The 17,858-nt window shown below is 50.5% G+C and overlaps 8 protein-coding genes across 8 annotated transcripts; 5 read left to right on the forward strand and 3 right to left on the reverse strand.

The window, feature by feature from the left end:
* Window positions 1-164: 164 nt before the first annotated feature.
* IAR55_003645 (uncharacterized protein) lies at window positions 165-1,705 on the reverse strand (the record flags this gene model as incomplete). The annotated part of the gene is made up of 6 exons (XM_066946752.1): window positions 165-359; window positions 500-628; window positions 796-867; window positions 974-1,093; window positions 1,161-1,263; window positions 1,332-1,705. The coding sequence occupies 6 exons, from the start codon at window positions 1,703-1,705 to the stop codon at window positions 165-167; spliced, it is 993 nt and encodes a 330-aa protein (XP_066803144.1).
* Window positions 1,706-2,001: 296 nt separating this feature from the next.
* IAR55_003646 (uncharacterized protein) lies at window positions 2,002-3,974 on the forward strand (the record flags this gene model as incomplete). The annotated part of the gene is made up of 7 exons (XM_066946753.1): window positions 2,002-2,106; window positions 2,167-2,337; window positions 2,413-3,123; window positions 3,191-3,245; window positions 3,304-3,600; window positions 3,673-3,755; window positions 3,807-3,974. 7 exons carry the CDS (start codon window positions 2,002-2,004, stop codon window positions 3,972-3,974), a joined length of 1,590 nt encoding a protein of 529 aa, XP_066803145.1.
* Window positions 3,975-4,291: 317 nt separating this feature from the next.
* On the forward strand, window positions 4,292-5,364 carry IAR55_003647 (uncharacterized protein; the record flags this gene model as incomplete). Its single annotated transcript, XM_066946754.1, has 3 exons — window positions 4,292-4,511; window positions 4,802-5,076; window positions 5,254-5,364. 3 exons carry the CDS (start codon window positions 4,292-4,294, stop codon window positions 5,362-5,364), a joined length of 606 nt encoding a protein of 201 aa, XP_066803146.1.
* Window positions 5,365-5,431: 67 nt separating this feature from the next.
* IAR55_003648 (uncharacterized protein) lies at window positions 5,432-7,655 on the reverse strand (the record flags this gene model as incomplete). The annotated part of the gene is made up of 6 exons (XM_066946755.1): window positions 5,432-5,454; window positions 5,521-5,629; window positions 5,712-5,893; window positions 6,000-6,283; window positions 6,353-6,680; window positions 6,746-7,655. The coding sequence occupies 6 exons, from the start codon at window positions 7,653-7,655 to the stop codon at window positions 5,432-5,434; spliced, it is 1,836 nt and encodes a 611-aa protein (XP_066803147.1).
* A 334-nt stretch (window positions 7,656-7,989) lies between these two features.
* Window positions 7,990-9,837, forward strand: IAR55_003649 (uncharacterized protein; the record flags this gene model as incomplete). Its single annotated transcript, XM_066946756.1, has 5 exons — window positions 7,990-8,854; window positions 8,909-8,996; window positions 9,064-9,139; window positions 9,218-9,409; window positions 9,493-9,837. The coding sequence occupies 5 exons, from the start codon at window positions 7,990-7,992 to the stop codon at window positions 9,835-9,837; spliced, it is 1,566 nt and encodes a 521-aa protein (XP_066803148.1).
* A 540-nt stretch (window positions 9,838-10,377) lies between these two features.
* IAR55_003650 (uncharacterized protein) lies at window positions 10,378-12,917 on the forward strand (the record flags this gene model as incomplete). Its single annotated transcript, XM_066946757.1, has 7 exons — window positions 10,378-11,160; window positions 11,329-11,663; window positions 11,745-11,876; window positions 11,983-12,159; window positions 12,270-12,514; window positions 12,597-12,667; window positions 12,771-12,917. The coding sequence occupies 7 exons, from the start codon at window positions 10,378-10,380 to the stop codon at window positions 12,915-12,917; spliced, it is 1,890 nt and encodes a 629-aa protein (XP_066803149.1).
* A 402-nt stretch (window positions 12,918-13,319) lies between these two features.
* Window positions 13,320-13,890, reverse strand: IAR55_003651 (uncharacterized protein; the record flags this gene model as incomplete). The annotated part of the gene is made up of 2 exons (XM_066946758.1): window positions 13,320-13,556; window positions 13,645-13,890. 2 exons carry the CDS (start codon window positions 13,888-13,890, stop codon window positions 13,320-13,322), a joined length of 483 nt encoding a protein of 160 aa, XP_066803150.1.
* Window positions 13,891-14,866: 976 nt separating this feature from the next.
* Window positions 14,867-17,735, forward strand: IAR55_003652 (acetoacetate-CoA ligase; the record flags this gene model as incomplete). The annotated part of the gene is made up of 10 exons (XM_066946759.1): window positions 14,867-15,781; window positions 15,857-15,951; window positions 16,036-16,343; window positions 16,402-16,489; window positions 16,554-16,732; window positions 16,797-16,809; window positions 16,879-17,098; window positions 17,220-17,312; window positions 17,427-17,478; window positions 17,599-17,735. 10 exons carry the CDS (start codon window positions 14,867-14,869, stop codon window positions 17,733-17,735), a joined length of 2,100 nt encoding a protein of 699 aa, XP_066803151.1.
* Between the last annotated feature and the right edge of the window lie 123 nt (window positions 17,736-17,858).

Below are 17,858 nucleotides of genomic sequence, written 5' to 3' on the forward strand. Positions count from 1 at the left end.
TCCTAGCTACTTTAGAATACTGTTTCCGAATTCATAACAAGACCCGGCATCATGCAGTACTGTTTGCACGCGTCTGACACGATGAGGGAAGAGGTGCATGACATCCGAATTCGAGTGAAGGTTACTATGAATCTACAGGGGTGAATTCATGATGAAGTTTTCCTCTACTCAACGCCGCTATATGTGTCATTTGTGGCAGTCCCCTTCATCCTCCCTAGTAGGACGGCTGTTGCTCTCCTCAGACTTTGAGCTTCGTCGTCTGTAGCAGGACCACAACCTGCCCATCTGACTTTCAGATTCTCATCCACCAAAAAGACGTAGCCTAAGAGTTTGTTGTCCAGTCCTAGAGGTTGATTTACCTGTAAAGAAAAGCCTTCAAGTCAGATCGATTTGACATGGTACGGTCTTAGCCATGGGTATGATGATGAAAAACTGTTCTCGGCTAAGGAGGATAGTGAACAGGGCTAAGGAGGATAATGAACAGGGATAATATACTCACATCAAATTCTGACCATTCTCCACCGGATATCAGATATGTTCCCCATCGGTTGTGAGGGATAGTCCTTTTGAGCGAGGAGACCAGGAATGAGAGGAGTAATGATTTCAGTTGGTTCGTCTGGTGATTTATCTACGATTCCAACATGTCGTTGTCAGCTATATCACTGTTGAAAAACGTGGGATTTTGGCACATCAAATGACAGCGAATTGAGAGCGGCAAGAAGGATGACAATGACGTAGACGAGGATTGGCGCGTGAATGATGATCGTTCGGAGGTCGCACAGTAAAACGGCTTACCTGAACAAAGCTGAATCCCGGATGACCCTCGACATCTTCCAGAACTGGTTGTATGAAAGACTGGACATGTTCCTGCAATCGAGAAGGATCAGCTACAATGACCACGCTTTGTGCCATTACATTCAATGGCACAGAAACGATTCGGACAGCAGAGCGGTGGAGACGCTCGGAAACACACCTCGGATATTCTCGTACTGATCAAGGAGACCAAGCTCGTCTTTCCGGGTAAAAGGTCGGTGCTGTGGACATTGGTACCGAGGAGCGATCGACCTGATATATCCGGGAAAAAAAGCGCTTTCTAAAAAAACGTAGTACTCCTTCAGCCCCTTGATCCCCAAGCTAGTCACGTTACAAACTGCACTCACATCCTCACGTATCAGAACGTTTGGTGCGATCCATAATTTCCCACCACCAGCTCCTTTGGCTCGATTGTAATCGTGGAAATAACCTTGAGTGGCTTCTTTCACCCTGAAAATCACCCCTCGACATGATCAGCCCCCTTTATAATCCCAAGCTCTTTGTTTGAGTCCACTCACAAAGCCTTTCTTTTCGCCTTGTGTCGATTCTCATCCAACAGTTCCTGTTTGCGCTGAGACCAGGTTTTCGGATCTGACGTAGGAGGGACTGGGATACCCAACGGACGAGGAAGAGGAGGTGTGACAGGTGGACCGGCTGATTTTGTCGATGCTTTCTTCGGTATGGTCGACGTACTTACAGTAGACGAATAAGAAGAAGGATCGGCTTTTGATTTTGTAGATGGGGAGAAGAGAGAGGATGAAGTACTTGGGCCAGGGGAGGATTTCGGTGCTGGTGAAGCAGAGGACGAGGACGAGGATGAGGACGAGGAAGCAAATCGCGCTGCTCTTGATAGAGATGAGGTCAGAGTGCGCACAGGCAGTCGTGGAGGCATTGTACGATTCTCGACCGTCGTCCGTCTGGCTTGATGTGTATGTAGTGTAAGATGCAATAGACTGAAGAGGTCAGATGTCTTTTAGACAGACCAAAGCAAATTCCGGTCAAAACGTGGTCTCGAGGAGATGGGCGGAGGTCGCCGCTCATTTTCTTTTCCGTTCTTGGGAAACGTAGACGAAGAGCGACGGCAACGAAAGTCAACGACAACGGTTACGATTGAAAGTAGCATCTTCCTTCTACCTGCACACCCCGGCCCCCCTCGAATCCCTAGAACCTGTCTCGATCACACACAAGATGATGCGCATACCTCGAGCATCATCACTTGTCAGTCGGGTGCCATCCCTGTCACCTCTAGCAAAAACATCCCTTCCCAATCGATATGCCTCTTCATCAGCTCATGTGAGTCAGCTGTGATAATGTGACATATTTCCGTTAAGCGAGCTGACGAGCTTCCCGTAGACACTGAGTCCATCATCTGTGGTTACTACTCTTCCCAACAGACTACGAGTGGCAACAGAAGCGATACCTGGTCATTTTCATGCCGTCGGAGTATACGTCGATGCGGGAAGTCGCTTCGAAAGTCAACGGACAAGCGGTGTTTCCCATCTCTTGGATAGGTTAGCATTCAAGGTGAGTCAGCTGGGTTATGTGCTCTGAACTTTCTCGTCATGGTACACCAGCTGACTTGCCTTTTAAACTCAACAGAGCACTGACAAACACACCGATGCGGAGATGACCACTTTGATCGATTCACTTGGATCCCAAATCACTTGTTCCTCGTCCCGAGAGACAATCATGTATCAATCCACCGTCTTCCCTCAATCCCTTCCTCTCGCTCTCGAACTCATCTCATCGACAATCCAACATCCTCTGCTACTTCCCGAAGAAGTCGCTGCGCAGAAGGACGCAGCGGCCTATGAGATCCGCGAGATCTGGGCTAAACCCGAACTGATCTTACCTGAGATATTCCACACCGTCGCTTTTAAAGGTAACACCTTGGGTATGCCGTTGTTGTGTCCCGAGTCACAGTTGGACGTATTGGGAGAGAAGGAAGTGAGGGGCTTCATGAGAGATTGGTATAGACCTGAAAGGATGGTCATTGCTGGTGTTGGAATGCCTCATGAAGAATTAGTCATGTTGGCCAAAAGATTTTTCGGAGATATCCCAGCCTCACCTTCGATCCCAGGTTCCACGGGTCTCGCTTCGTCTTTGTCACATCCTTATCCTCAACAGCAACCCGCGGGAAGCAAATCCTTCGCTACCATGTCGAACCCGCCTCTCTCGGAAGATTACGTCAGTCTCGCCAATGCTAGAGCGGAATATACAGGTGGAGAACAGTACATCGAGAAACAGGATGAGGAGTTTGTGCATCTTCATATCGGGTTTGAGGGATTAGGCATCCACGACCCAGACATTGTAAGTCATCCTCCGACTTGTAGGCACATCACAAGTGGAAGGTATAGCTGATTCCAGTGTACCGCAGTATGCTCTGGCGACTTTGCAAACTCTACTTGGAGGAGGTGGAAGTTTCTCGGCTGGTACGGTCACTTTGCTCCCTTGCTTTCACCTCGACGCTGACTATATGTATCGTCACAGGTGGCCCAGGCAAAGGAATGTACACACGACTCTATACCAAGGTTTTGAATCAACATCACGCCGTGGACTACTGTGCAGCCTTCCACCACTGCTATGCCGATTCGGGACTCTTTGGTATCGCCGCTACTGTCTATCCTCAATTCGCTAGGAGAATCGTAGACGTTATGGCAGCGCAATTGCACGCGTTGACTGGGCCTATGAACGGCGGAATTGAGCAGAGAGAATTCATGAGAGCGAAGAATCAATTGAAGAGTACGTTGGTCATGGCTTTGGAGAGCCGATTGACGGCTGTCGAGGGTGAGTCCTGTCGAATACGATACGTTCTGGTTGCAAAATGTTGCCAAGCTAATGACGATCTTGTATCTTTAGACCTCGGACGACAAGTCCAGATACATGGCCACAAAGTCCCTGTAGAGGAGATGTGCGCCAAAATTGACGCTCTGAAGATGGAAGTGAGTGCGGAATGGTGCTTTTGGAACTTGACTGATGAACGATCATCGCAGGACCTGTGGCGAACGGCTGGCCGAGTGCTACGACCCGCTGCATCAAGTTCCAGGTTGAACTACGGACTCGGTTCAGGAAAGGCTACGATTGTCGCGCAAGGAGCGGACTTGAGCGGACTTGGCGACGTCAAGCGGACATTGAAGGAGAGATGGGGTTTGGGTCTGTAGGGGTAATGACGAGCACGAAGCACAATTGTATTTCTAGGTAGATCAACATAGTCAAACAGACCAGAGCATGATTATGAACTTTTGCACTCTTCCCTAGGAGTAGTGGTAGCAGCAGCAGCATCAGTAGCAAGCGATGATGTCATGAATGATCGATCGTGAAGTGGAGGTTGTCCGTCGTGAGGCGAGTTTGGTATAACATTCGAGATGTAAATTACAATGTCACATCTCATCTCTTGAATCGATATCAACCGAAATACATACGATATTCACCCCTACAACGAAGACCAACAGACAACCAGACAAATTAGCAAGTCACAATGTCGATCTCGGCCGAATCACTCTCCAAATTCTACAACGACCCCAACAAGATCGATGCGGACCCCTCACTGCCCCTCACCGACCTACATCGTCAACACGTCGCGTTGGTCCTGGATCTGTTCCAGGGTCATGGGACTATGACTAAGATTGAGAATGGGTTCGTGGAAGATGCGGTGTATGAGGATCCGGTGGCGTATGCGAAGAACAGGATGGAAGTTGGTGAGTCTGAGTTGGGGTATGGTTTGAGTCGGGTTCAGGTAGGGAACTAGGAATGGTCATGGTTCTCGATTCTCCTTCGACCTCTTCTGCGCTTTTCCTTCCCTGTCGTTTTCGGTGGTATAGTACGGGAGATGGTCCTTTTTCTTCTGTATGTCGCCGACCAATCCAATAACCTTCAGACGTGTACACAGCAGCTATGGAGATAGTAAAAAATCCGCACGAAGTTCACAAGAGAAATAAATACAGTAACCTGACTGACATGACCTGTCCCTCTTTCCACGCAATTCCAGCCGGTCAACTCCTCCACATCCCCACGGTGACATCATCGACCCACACCCACCTCGCCAAAATCGCCTCTCTCACACCCTCCGTCCAGACCACCACCGGCTCAAACCGATCCGTGACCGCCGACGAGATCCATGTGGATTTCAAGCACGACTTGGTGTTCAAGATCGGACCGACGTACCATCTCGAGACGACGCTGGTCGTGTTCAGTACGAAAGAGGGGATTGTGAGGTTCCAGGATAGGAAAAGTGAGAGTATCCCGGATAACGGGTTGATGATGGTGAGTTTATCTCCCTTCCTACCTGTCGATCATGTGTGAAGATGGAGTGGATCATCACACTTTTGCTGGTGGACGAAAAGCGTGCAGGACATGGTATGCTACGTCGACGCAAAGAGGAAACATGCTGGGCAGAAGCGATCCGATGAATACAAGCTGACATTCACCTCGCTGGATAAGGCACTACGCAAATTGAACGGCATCATCGCGCCCAAAGTCGCCGGCGTGCCCCGAGACCAGAAAGAAGATGCAGAGTGGGCAGCCGCCAACGAGAAGAAAATGAACCAGTAAGATATATGCAGGTCACAGCCATGGCGTGTATTGTTTCGCTTCAATGATCAGTGATATGCATTGAGACCTATGCGTTGTCTAAAACATGTGCTGAAGACGGGGGTTCGACACAGTCAGCTTTGTTTCCTAACCGAAAGGAACGCATGTCCGACTCACCCTTTACAGGAGCTCTCAGTGCTATTACGTCGTCGACCGTGACTTCGTGCAGTTTCCCTCGGAAAAGATATCTGACTCTCAACTTCTTGTTCTCCCCAATGCATGGGTCCTGCGCAACGAGTTATGCAACATGTTAGCTGATCTGTCCCCTCAACGATGGAAACTATGGACAGCTGAAATGCGCCGCTCACCCAGAATCCTAGGAGGTTGAACTTCCCCTTCCCACCTGGGATGTAAAGCTTCCCATCTTGCACTAAGGCTTGTACTGGGATGGTGACGTCTATGCATTCTTCGTCTTCTTTCTCGGAAGACTTGATACCTCTTGGAGTGAATGATGATGCGAGACCATAGTGAGCCGAGATGATTATCAGACCTAGTCCAAGAAACGGCAACATTAGCATAAGCTTTCCTCATGCATTCTCGACGCCGACCTGAACTCATTTCGTTGGGGCAATCATAACGAACGAGGCCAAACTCACCGTTTCTCTCCCTCTCCTGGACGACCTTCTGCGCCACAGATCTCTCCATCAATGCAATCGCGTCCAACGCTTCCACCTTCCTTTGTGCTATGAACTCCTTGTTCTCCTCTCGCAACTCTTTGACACGCTCTCGCAATCTCTCCTTCTTCTTTGGTAACAGGTAGTATCGATATAGACCGGCATATCCGACTGCGGGAAGGAGAGCACTCAAGACGAAGACGGTCGGTTCTAGCCGTTCTGCAAGCAGGATCGGTATTGATACTCTTTGACCGAGTCGATTGAACCTAGCATTGAGATTTCCAGGTCAGCTTAGGTACGAAACTTCCGACATGTTGATCAGGAAATAAACCCACTTGACTTTCATGATGATTCCACCTCCCACTTCCACTTGCAGAATGAGACCGGCTCTCACATTCTCCGTCACCTTTCCTTCCGCAGTGACGAATCCAGCAATGGACTGAGCCATCCCCACCTCTCCTCCGACTTTCACTTTCAGTCCACCTGGCACTTTGATAGAGTAATCCGCCGCGACTCGCGAAGCAGCTAGACCAGCGGTGGTCTGCAGGGTCCAGCCTGTACCATTACGCTTGGAGTTGGTGAGACCGACTGACAAGGAAGATGTGGATGGAGCGGGGTGGTTTTTACCCCAAGTTCCAATAGCGAATGTGCCAGATTCATATGCTGGATGAGATACGTCCTGTAATCAGCTACGCATCCCTCTCACAGAATGGGGCTCGGTGACTGACAGATAAATCCCGTAGTGTCGGCGAACAATCTTCTCCCATATGTCAGACCCAATTGCGGAGGTGCCGATAGCGTCTGTTGAACGGCATTGACACTGATATACTGATCCTCGTCCACGGTAAACGTTCCCTTGAATCTCCTGACTCTAGGCTGCATCAGAGTAGTCCCTCCTTCGACCCATAATCTAGGCGAGAACTGATGTTTGACCGTTCCCAACAAGTTGGCTCCGCCTCTTCCGTTTCTCGCCAACGCTTGCCCTTCCCAAACCACTTGAGTCGTTGGTGATATGGGCGTTTCGAACGAATGTTTCATGACCACTCTTCCTGGTCTCGTTCTCAATACTCTCGATAACGGATCATGTCGGATCTTCTCCGGTTCTCTGAAGAACTTTTTCGACAGGAATACCGCCCGAGCATCCAACACCACCTCGATGTCACCTTTGGGTTTGACCAAAGCCTCCGTTTCCATCGATCTCTTCTCGTATGCTTGAGAAGTGAACCACCTCTTCATCTCTTCAGGAGTCTTCACCCTCGGTCCGATCTCCCATGAAGTCTTCAACCCTTCTTCGCCGAACAAATCGTAGATCGTCCGTTTCGTCGGATCGGTAAGGATCTCATAGGCCCTTTGTATCTCGGTGAATCTCGCATGAGCAGAAGCACGATTCTGTTCTGTCCGTTGTCGATCGGGATGATAGACCGTCGCCAGAGATCGATATCGATCTCGGATTTCGGCGTCAGAAGCCGCCCGAGGCAGGTTCAGCAAAGCGTACAGATCCCGTTCGAGCGGATGCGGCGGGAGAGAGTTGGACGTCAAGATGGGTGAAGTCGGGGGAGAAGGTGGTCGGATAGGTCCATCGGCCGTCGAGGGGAATGACCGATAGTAAGTTGAAGAAGGACCAGGATCGTCGTTCATCGTGACAGGGTATTTTTTGCCTTTATCGTCCGATCATGCTACGAGGTGGTACTGTCCCTCATCATCTATCAATAGTTGTTGTGGGAGAGCTGCGTTGTTTGTCCATTCCTGAAAGCATCTCCATCACCCCGTCAGCAGTGTCCGGAATAATGTTGACTTACGGGGGCGATGATGATCACGTGATTTTCCACTTCCTCGTTTTGAATCGGCTTTGGTCACAACCGAACGTTCACAAGTAAACTCAAGTTACCTGTAGTAGTGGGTTCATTGTTTTCCATCAAAACCATAGTCCATCCTACCAGCTCTGTTCACACCCATTCATGACATCGCCGCCATGTCCGAGTCGACATCAGCTCCTTCTGCTGTCCCCCTCTCCCCAGTAGCTCGTGCACCGAATCGAAGTCGACCGGCTCCACCCTCAGCAGCTTCCTCGTCCTCCTCTCCGTCATCATCCCGGTCGCCGTCTCCATCTCCAACTTTACCCTCTGCCTCCCCCATACCCGGCATATCTCCACCGTCCCGATTTGCTCCCATGCCATTCCTCGCCTCGCGACTCCCTTCAACAGCCTACCATTTCATCTCGCAAAACATCGGTCTGACCCTCGTCGCATGTTCACAGCTATTCTTCGTCTTTATGTCACTGACCGTGAAATTCTTCCTCTCCACGACAAACATCTCCACAATCACTTTGATCTTTGTGAGGATGGGTGTCACCTCGATATGCTGTATCGTATCCTTATGGCTGGTACTGAAAGATCCAGATCCCATACTCGGGCCGGAGGGTATCAGATTGAGATTAGTCCAACGAGGGATCTTCGGTTGGGCAGGATTATTGTCCTCTTACCAGAGTCTTAGGGGATTAACAGTCAGCGATTCAGTCACCATCCAATTCCTCAGTCCGACAGTCACAGCAGTACTGGGATATCTTTTCCTCAAAGAGACTATGAATAGGAGGGAAGTTTTGGCTGGTTTCTGTTGTCTGACAGGAGTCGTTCTGGTCTCAAGACCACCGTTCTTGTTCGGCGGAGCAGGGGAAGATACGGGTGTGATTCCACCTGATGAAGGCGGTGGGACGAGGCTGGATCTTCCTCCTCCTATGAGCTTGCCGGGAGAAGGCGATACGGAAGGAATAGAAACTCCAGAAAGAGCTGTAGCGGTGACCTGGGCGTTTGTCGGTGTATTTGCTGCTTCCCTGGCTTGTGAGCAACATTACCCTCTAAGTCATTGTCACGATGATGCTGATCTACACACAGACACCACCATCAGATCGATAGGCACCAAAGCGCACGCATTGCATTCGATTGGATATTTCTCGTACATGTGTACTATTACTTGCGGGATGTGAGTACCCTTTCCCATTCGCTTTGACATGTTCTGTCTACTCCACAAGCTGAGATGAGGTTTGCAGATGGCTCGTTATCGATCCAAAACCACTTGTCTGGGTAGAATCGACTCGGGATTTTCTTTTCATCGTCGCCATTGGGGTAGGTTGCCGAATATCCTTATGCCAAGCAGAAGTCGTGGCCAATTCCTCACTGACATGTACTTTACTCTTCGGATAGCTCTTTGGTTTCTGTGCACAAATGCTTCTCACAATGGGATTGCAGCGCGAAAAAGCTGGTCGAGCGGGTATAGCGCTTTACCTGCAAGTGGTCTTCTCCTTGGTGTTGGAGTTCATCCTGTGGCATACTGTTCCATCCTTTCTTTCGGCGCTGGGTACGACGATCATCCTCGTATCGGCTTTTTGGGCAGCGGTAAGCGCTTTCTTCAGTGCAATGCAGACTCGTTGAAGACTGTCGGAGGCATCGAAATCGGCACTGACGATCTTCCCCTGCAGCTATCCACAACGGCCGCAGTCCCATCTGCTAAGCCCACCGACTCAGAAGCTCAGCCATTCTCACGATCAGCATCACCCATACCGCCTCCGCATTCCGATCGACCAACGCTTCGAGGCGAGCATTACAGCTACGAAACGGTGCCTACCAAAGACACCGAAGCGCACATGTACACGATACTCAAAGACAAAGACATCGACTCGGTCACGTCTCCACGTGAGGGTCTCCTAGGCATCCCTGTGTCAAGGCGGGGAAGTAGTGCTTCTTCGTTGACTGGGCTCAAACCCGGATCGAATTCGACTTCGGATTCGGGAAGTGGTTCAGGATCCGGTACACCGCGGAGTTGAAGCGAGTCTGATGCCGGGTGTACCGCTAGCATATAATCATTTGACACAATAGCATTGCATAGCATCATAGCAAACATCGGATGTATACTACTACCTTCTTGTGCATATATACTGCCTCCAAGCGAATGAGAACGATGGTGCTGCTCCAGGAGGTATGTTGACCTGACGGTACTGCCGATCAAAAAGGGGACGACGGAATTGCCGCTGGTGGAGGTTTGTTTTTGGCTGGGTGGCAACTATACAAAGAAGAAAGCCACCAACCATTGCCCGCGGCCAACGCGGTTCCTTTTCTTCTCTTTTCTTGCGATAAGGTGGTGGTGAAGCGATGTGATGTGGGACCATATGAGTGTGATGAGGTGGGATGCCAATGTCATTGTATGATGTCTCTTTCCGTTGTCCTTGCGAATCTCAACACTCACAAACTATTGATCGGGTTCCCTGTGACTAGATCCCCTCGCAAAAGGTTGTGTTTGTTGGTCCGGTCTTCACCGCTCGTTCGTTATCAGTCGCGACCGCAGTCCATTCGATCCTGCCTCGAAGATGGCCTTAGCCTCTGCATTCATTCGCAGTTCTGGTCTGAGATCTTTACGAGGCGTCTCAGGTCGGACGTTCTCTCGCCCCGTGCCATGTCTCCCGGTAGTAGCTTCTCCTAGCCGCAGATCGATTGCGTCTACTTCGAGCGGACCATCCTCCGAGTCCAACTCCAGCCCGGGTTCCAGCACCCACTCTCGTGGTGGACACAGAACTGGCAGACGTCGTGCTCTACCTTTGATCTTACTCGCCCTCCCGGCGGGACTGCTCCTCGTGCCCAGCAAGCTCTCTGCCGATTCTTCCTCTTCCTGTCCAGAAGGCGAAGGGGAAGGGGAAGGGGAAGACCAATCTTTCACTCCCGTCAAATCCTCCTTATCAACAGCCAGTACATCTTCTCTCCTCCGTTCGTATCTCGTCTACGCCCTGATTTCCACCCCCTACCTCGTCGACTACTCCTCCCAACTCCTCCACGCACTCACCCACACCCCGATCCCCTTCCTCCGCTCACTCACCGAATCCGTCGTCCGTGCCACCTTTTTCGCGCAGTTCGTCCCCGGGGAGACTGTCGACGAATGTCTGACCTCGATGGTGGAGATGCGGTCGAGAGGAGTGGGGAGCATGTTGAATTATAGTGCGGAGGCGGAGGTGGAGCCTTCCATGGGGTCAGAGGGGGAGGAGATGGCGCGGAAAGAGAGAATGGAAGAGGTTTTGAGAGCGTTGGAAAAGGCGGGCGCATTTGAGAGATCTTTAGAGGAGGAGCAGAGGGGTTCAACGGGGTTCGCATTGAAGATCGTGAGTTGGGCTATTCTCACCCTCTGTTGAGGTTCCCATCCTCGATCCTGGCTGTTCCCTTGCTTGTGCTCTTTCCACGTCGTCTCATCCCTGCCAACAGATCATCCCTGGTCTTGCGCATAGGTCTTGCGCATATGTACTGAGCATGTCCTCAAAACCCCCCCACAGACCGGTCTCATCGATCCCGAGATCTTGCAACGAGCCTCCACCACTCTTCTCCGATTACGACCGCTCACCCAATCCAACACCCCTTCATCCCCATCTTCCTCCCTATCACTGTCGATCCCTTATCCCGGTACACCTCAGACTTCCGACGCTCAAGTCGTCGCGCGAGACCAATCGCCCTTAGTCGGTAATGGTCAGGAACTACTCTTTTTGAGAGGCGCCGTGAAGGAGATGGGAGTGTTGGAAACGGATGAAGGCTTGAGAGAAGGTGATCTGGAACAGTTGCATGAACTGTGGAGCAAAGTCAAAAGAATTGGTCAGAGAGCCAAGGATAATTCGTGGGTCTTTTGTCCCATTCTACGCCTTCTGCACGAGCGGTAGCTGATCGCGATGGCCATGATTCCTTGCATGCTATGCAGTATCAAGCTATTTGTCGATGCCGAACACACTTTCTACCAACCTGCACTGGACGCTTATACCATCTTGTTGTCACAAGAGTTCAACAGACCTCCCAAGGAGAACAAGGAGCCATGGCATGGACCTTTGATCTAGTACGTTGTTCTGTTTCTAGCTTGACGATCATCTTCGGTCCTCCTTGCTCCACTGCACAAGGAGAATTGCAAATCCGATATTATCTGACACTGGTGACATTCTCAGCGGGACATACCAATCGTACCTCGTCCGACAACCTGGACATCTCGTCGCAGCTCTCCAGCACGCTGAGAAGAACGGTTACGCGCTCGGTATCAAGCTTGTTCGAGGGGCTTACTTCGTTCAAGAGAGGAAGAAGTGGAAAGAGGAAGGACGTCCAGGTGCTGATCCGATCTGGCCCGAGTGAGTGATTGGGCGTTCTCGTCTCTTCATCGAGAGAATTGTCTCCTGTCTATGTCCACCATAGTCGACCAAGACATATGACAAGTTACTGATTCGGTCACGTATTGCAGCAAACCCGCCACTGATCAAGCATACAATACATCCATCAATATGATCCTGACCACCCTCTCGGCGCAGCTCGCTTCGTCACACCCTGAACGAGCTCTGTCAGTCGTGTTCGGGACTCATAATCCCGATTCGTGCGATCTGGTCACGGAAGGATTGAAGAAAGCAGGTCTGGCGGATGAGGTCTCGGATAGGAGACTGAGATTGAGACAAGGGGCAAAAGGCAGGATTGGCATCGCTCAACTGTATGGTGAGGGAGCAGCTTTACTACAGTCATCTGAAGGACAGATACGGAAAGAATATAGCTGATTGATTCGGTTGGTATGATATAGGTATGAAAGACGATCTAACGGATAGGATGGCAGCTAGGTTCGTGTATGATGGTCAACCCGTAGCAATCAAGGTGAATAAGGGCTCCTGTTTCGAGCGACCTTGATGTAATGTGGCTTAGCCAGAAATGTCTTTGATGAGATCTTTTACGCTGACCCTTTTCCACAATCATTCAGTACATCGCCTACGGAAAATTATCCGAGGTCATGCCTTTCTTAGGACGAAGAGCCATCGAGAACAAATCGCTCATGACAGGCGATCAAGGTGCGGCGGCCGAACGGAGATGTATAGGCGGGGAGTTGAGACGACGTGTGTTTGGGTAGAACGTCGGAAACCACACAGTGGCCGCTGAGTCACTACTTGTATCGTGATGCCAGGGAGGTTTGAAGGCTTGGGCGGACGGTTCGTATGATAATACCAAGCATTCCGTGTCATCGATCACATACCAAATCGAGTCAAGTCACAACATCATGCATAGTCTACAAACATGTAGAAGGGGACAAACAACAGAAAACGATGAGGAACGACAACGGGCAGTCTGAAAGAGTACGTGGAGAGAAATGAAGCGAGACAGAGAAAATGTCCATTACGAGCGTGTGTGATTACGTGTTTACAAACAACATTCGCAATGATATCGACGAGCAGCATGAGGAAGAAGAGTGAATCGATAGAAAGGAAGAGAAAACGTTAAGAAGGTCGGATGACATAATATTGCTTGAAGTCACCTAAACCATGCTAAGGAAATCGCACCATGCAATTGTCGGAGCGGGGACATGATGTCCATTTTGATTGTCTTCGTGCGTTTCTGCATTCTGTCTCAGGCTGGGATCTTGTTTCTGAGGGAGACGTTGATGAGGTTGGGAAACGAGTAATGGCGGGGTATGCGATGTGTGCGAGTGGGTCGCTGTTGTCGTCGTTTGGATATCAGGAGGATGCTGGATAGGTGTAGCATGTGTGGATCGCTAAGTCAAGTCGGTTCAATGATCAGGGTAAGCATGCGGAACCATAACTTACACATTCTTCGGTCGGATAGACAATGCGGTTACTCACCGAGAGGTTGGAGGTAGCAGAAGAAACAGACGGATTGGACAACCACCACCTCCCCCACCCATTCTCGATCTCTTCGAAATGGATTGACGGCGTTTGATACTGATTTTGAGACTGATTCTGATTCTGTTGATGTCGATGTTGGACGAACGTCGTCGTGGGTAAGGTTGGCGAGACGAGCGGTGTGATGTGAGTATGTCGGATGAGAGGAGTCATGAGACGAGGTACGAGTGTAGGTGATGGTTTCATCGTGCGTGTTTTGACCGAAGAGCGCGGAATATGACACGAGGGGGCCAGTCGATGCTATGAGCGGTGCGAATCACAGTGTTCTTGCTTGCTTGCTTGCTTGCTTGCTTGACAAACGGATGTGAAGACGGGAAAATGCGGTTTTCGAGCGTTTCTATAAGTTAGTTGTTTTCGTCGCTTGTATCCGCCGACTTGGGCTTCCGGAGCGAAATTGGATCTATTCGGTGACGTTCCTGTCGTGACCCGACCGACCCAGTGATGGCGAAAAGGAAAGGGCCGACTCGAAAGGGGAGTCTCTTTGAACGACTCCAAGTGTTCTTTCCGCCGAGTACCATAAAAAGTTATGTTGGGGAAAGACTGATGACAGCACGACGAGTTGGAAATGATTATTGATTTCATGGGGGGAAGGGAGCTGCAGCAGCACCGTGAATCATAACAACTGTTTTTGTTTTCCCGGTCGTCTCGAATGATTTGAGTACGAGTGGGATCTTACCCTTGGAGAGTTGAACGAGTCCGCACACCAACACCTCGGATGGGGCACGCGGTCGGAAGGGTAGTGCCAGTAGTAACTCACCATAGAACACCAAAGCCAAATCAATTCGCCCAAGAGAGCCAAGCGAGAGAGAGAAAGGCACGGTACGGTTGTTGTGACGCGCGCAAGTGACTGACGTGAGAGAATGACAGGAATAACATGACATACAATGAAAAGAGAGTTCTGTGGGGGGAAGGATTGAGCCCCGGATCTACGCCGAGCAGGTGCCTGGTTTGTCGAGAGATAGGCTCACAAACTTGACTGTGCCAGTTAGGCTTGGGAAAAGGTCCAACCGACCGGTTAAGCGGGGACCGAGGTGATCCAGCAATAACAGTTGTTGAAACGCATGACTTCTGGGATCTGTTGACATCTGCGGTACTGGTACTGACGGAAAAGGTAGGACACGCATTTAATCCAAGAACATTTCTGCGCCTTATTCCTCACATCATGTCCAAACGTGAATCCACAGACTCGGACCCAGACCTCCTCTGGACCCCTTCCGATCCAGCCTCGTCCCAGACAGATCTCTTCCGACAACACATCAACTCGACCTTGCGTCTCTCGCTGCACTCCTACCAAGATCTGTGGGAATGGTCGTGTTCCCATCGATCGGATTTCTGGTCTTCTCTGTGGGACTGGGAGCACGTCATCGGTACTAAAGGTCAATCCAGCACGACCATACCCATCGTCGATGAATCTGCTACTCCTGCAGACAATCCTGTCTGGTTTCCCGAGGCGGATCTGAACTGGGCAGAAAATCAACTTCGACATCATACATCCCGGCCTGACGATATAGCAGTCATACAGACTTCCGAGCCTTGCGGAGGATGGTCACCACCCGTCAGACGAATCACTCAAGCCCAGCTGTACATCTTGGTAGGGAGGGTCCAACGGTCTCTGAGAAAGGCCGGAGTAGGCAAGGGCGATCGTGTGGCATTCTGGGGCGGAAACTGCTCGGAAGCGGTAGTCGTTCTGCTTGCGACATCCTCCATAGGAGCGATCTTCTCTTCTGCCGCGGCAGATTTTGGCGTGGACGGTGTGATCGAGCGGTTAGAACAGATCAGACCGAAGATTATCTTCGTAACGAACGGAGTGGTGTATGGCGGAACGGCAAGACCCCTTCTCCCTCTCTTACCGACTCTACTTTCTACCCTGACTAAGCCACCAGACCGACTGGTAGTCATCTTACATCTACCTGAGGAGTTGGCGCGGGTACCCCAAGATCTAGCGCGAGATACTGAGGATTGGAATGGATGGCTAGATCAAGAGGAAGGGGAGGTAGAATTCCTGCGAATGGGGTTCAATGAACCGATTTGGATATTGTTCTCCAGTGGGACAACAGGTCGTCCCAAAGCCATCGTTGTGAGTCTTCCACCCGGACATTGCCTGTGAATAGCTCCATGACTGATGACAGGAATGACCCCATCTCTCCTGCAGCACCGTCAAGGGGGTATGTTACTGGACTCTCTGCGAGAACATCACCTTGCAGGAGACATCGGGCCAAGAGACGTGTACTTCTACTACACTACTCCGTAAGTCGCTCTGCGTTGTCATCATAAACACCCTCGATATCTCCGGCTGATAAACATGTCCTCGATTGTTCTGACGTCTGCTAGCGGCTGGATGATGTTCCAGTATCTCGTCTCTGGTCTGGCAACAGGCGCGACAATCGTCCTATACGAAGGGTCCCCTCTGAAATCCCCATCTTTCCTCTGGTCTCTCATCGACGAACTGGGGATAACAGTCTTCGGAACATCTGCCAAATGGATTGAGCAGATATCAAAACACTATCCAGATGTGGGAAGCAAACACAGCCTAAGCACCTTGAAGCAGATATTGAGTACAGGTAGCCCTTTACCTCCACATCTGTTCGATTTTGTGTATGAGAAGGTGAAGAAGGATGTGCTGCTAGGATCTGTCACAGGTCAGTCTTAGCTCATCCCAAGACTTCCTGGTTGAGAGGCAAGCTGAGTCATGTACAGGTGGAACTGATATCTGCTCGGTTTTCGCTGGACGGAACACGTCTCTATCGGTCTATCGAGGAGAGATACAATCACGCATGTTGGGATTGTGAGCTGTTTCGCCCATCACTCGGCTGAAAATATAGTCATGCGCTGAAATCCGATCAATATAGCGCCCTAGATACCGACACAGGTCCAGATCTTCCGGGAGAACTCATTTGCAACCGGGCATTCCCGGTCGAGCCATTGGGGTTCTGGCCTCTGCGCGGACATGGCTTCCCAGAAAGTGAGGTTGAAACAGCGCAGAAGCGATTCAAGGAGAGCTACTTCAAAGATGACAAGGGGATATGGTGTGAGCTGAGCTAGAACGAATGGGTATCTAGTCAAGTCGGCTGACCAAGTGACGTTTTTATCAGATCACGGCGATTAGTGAGCACAATCAAGTTCGTCGTCTCAATCCGAATGCTAAACCCCCATAATGATCGTCGTCATTGTCAGTGTCCAGATCACCCGGCCTCGATCAGGGAACGCCGGGGGTATCCTCATGTTGGGTCGATCGGACGGTGTTTTGAATCCTGGCGGAATCCGATTCGGACCCACAGATATCTATTCTGTACTGGAGAACGAAGAATTTGCCTCTTTAGGAGTGGAAGAGACCCTTGTCGTGGGTCTTATGGTGGAGGGAGGGGCGGATGAGAAGGTGATTCTGTTCATCAAGGTGAGTATGAAGGTGCTCCATCATCCTATATCACACAGTCTCTAAGTCAGCTGCGGAGGACCCCGACGTGCCGGATCTACTGCAGTCATCAGCTGACCATGGGATATCTACATATTTGCAGATGAGAGAAGGGCGGGAATTGGATGAAACGTTGATCAAGAAGATCAAGACAAGTATCAGGTCAGCAAGAAGTGCGAGGCATGTTCCAGGGAAGGTACGTACGTACGTCGAGCGCGAGAGTTGCTGCTTGATCAGTCGCTCAGCTTCGATCGAGTCGTAACTTACTCACAAAGGGTGGAGCTGGTAAGCTGATCCTGGCAAATCACAGATCTTACAAGTATCAGATATCCCTCTGACCCTGACAGGCAAGAGAGTGGAAGGTGAGCAGTGGGTCAACAGCGCTGGCAGTGCACAACGTCCTCAACAGCTTGGTCGATTCCTAAACCTAAACGAATAACGAACCGACGCTGACTGTATTGTATCTCACTTCTCCCATACAGTGCCAATAAGGAAGTTGATCAATGGTGCCCCTGTGCAAAGTATAAATCCAGCAACGTTGCGAAATCCAGACTGTCTGGCAGAATACGTCAGGCTAGGCGAGCACTTGCGACGGGAGGAAGAGAACAGAGAAGTGTAGAGAGAACGATTCTGTTAGGATTAGTCCAACAAGAACAACGAAACGAGTATAGACTGCTGTTCGCTGTACAGTGTACAGTGGTTGAGCATCCAGAGCCGCAGTATCACCCGCATTTCTTTTCCC

The sequence above is a fragment of the Kwoniella newhampshirensis genome, chromosome 6, assembly GCF_039105145.1.
Source record: "Kwoniella newhampshirensis strain CBS 13917 chromosome 6, whole genome shotgun sequence".
Lineage (NCBI taxonomy): Eukaryota > Fungi > Basidiomycota > Tremellomycetes > Tremellales > Cryptococcaceae > Kwoniella > Kwoniella newhampshirensis.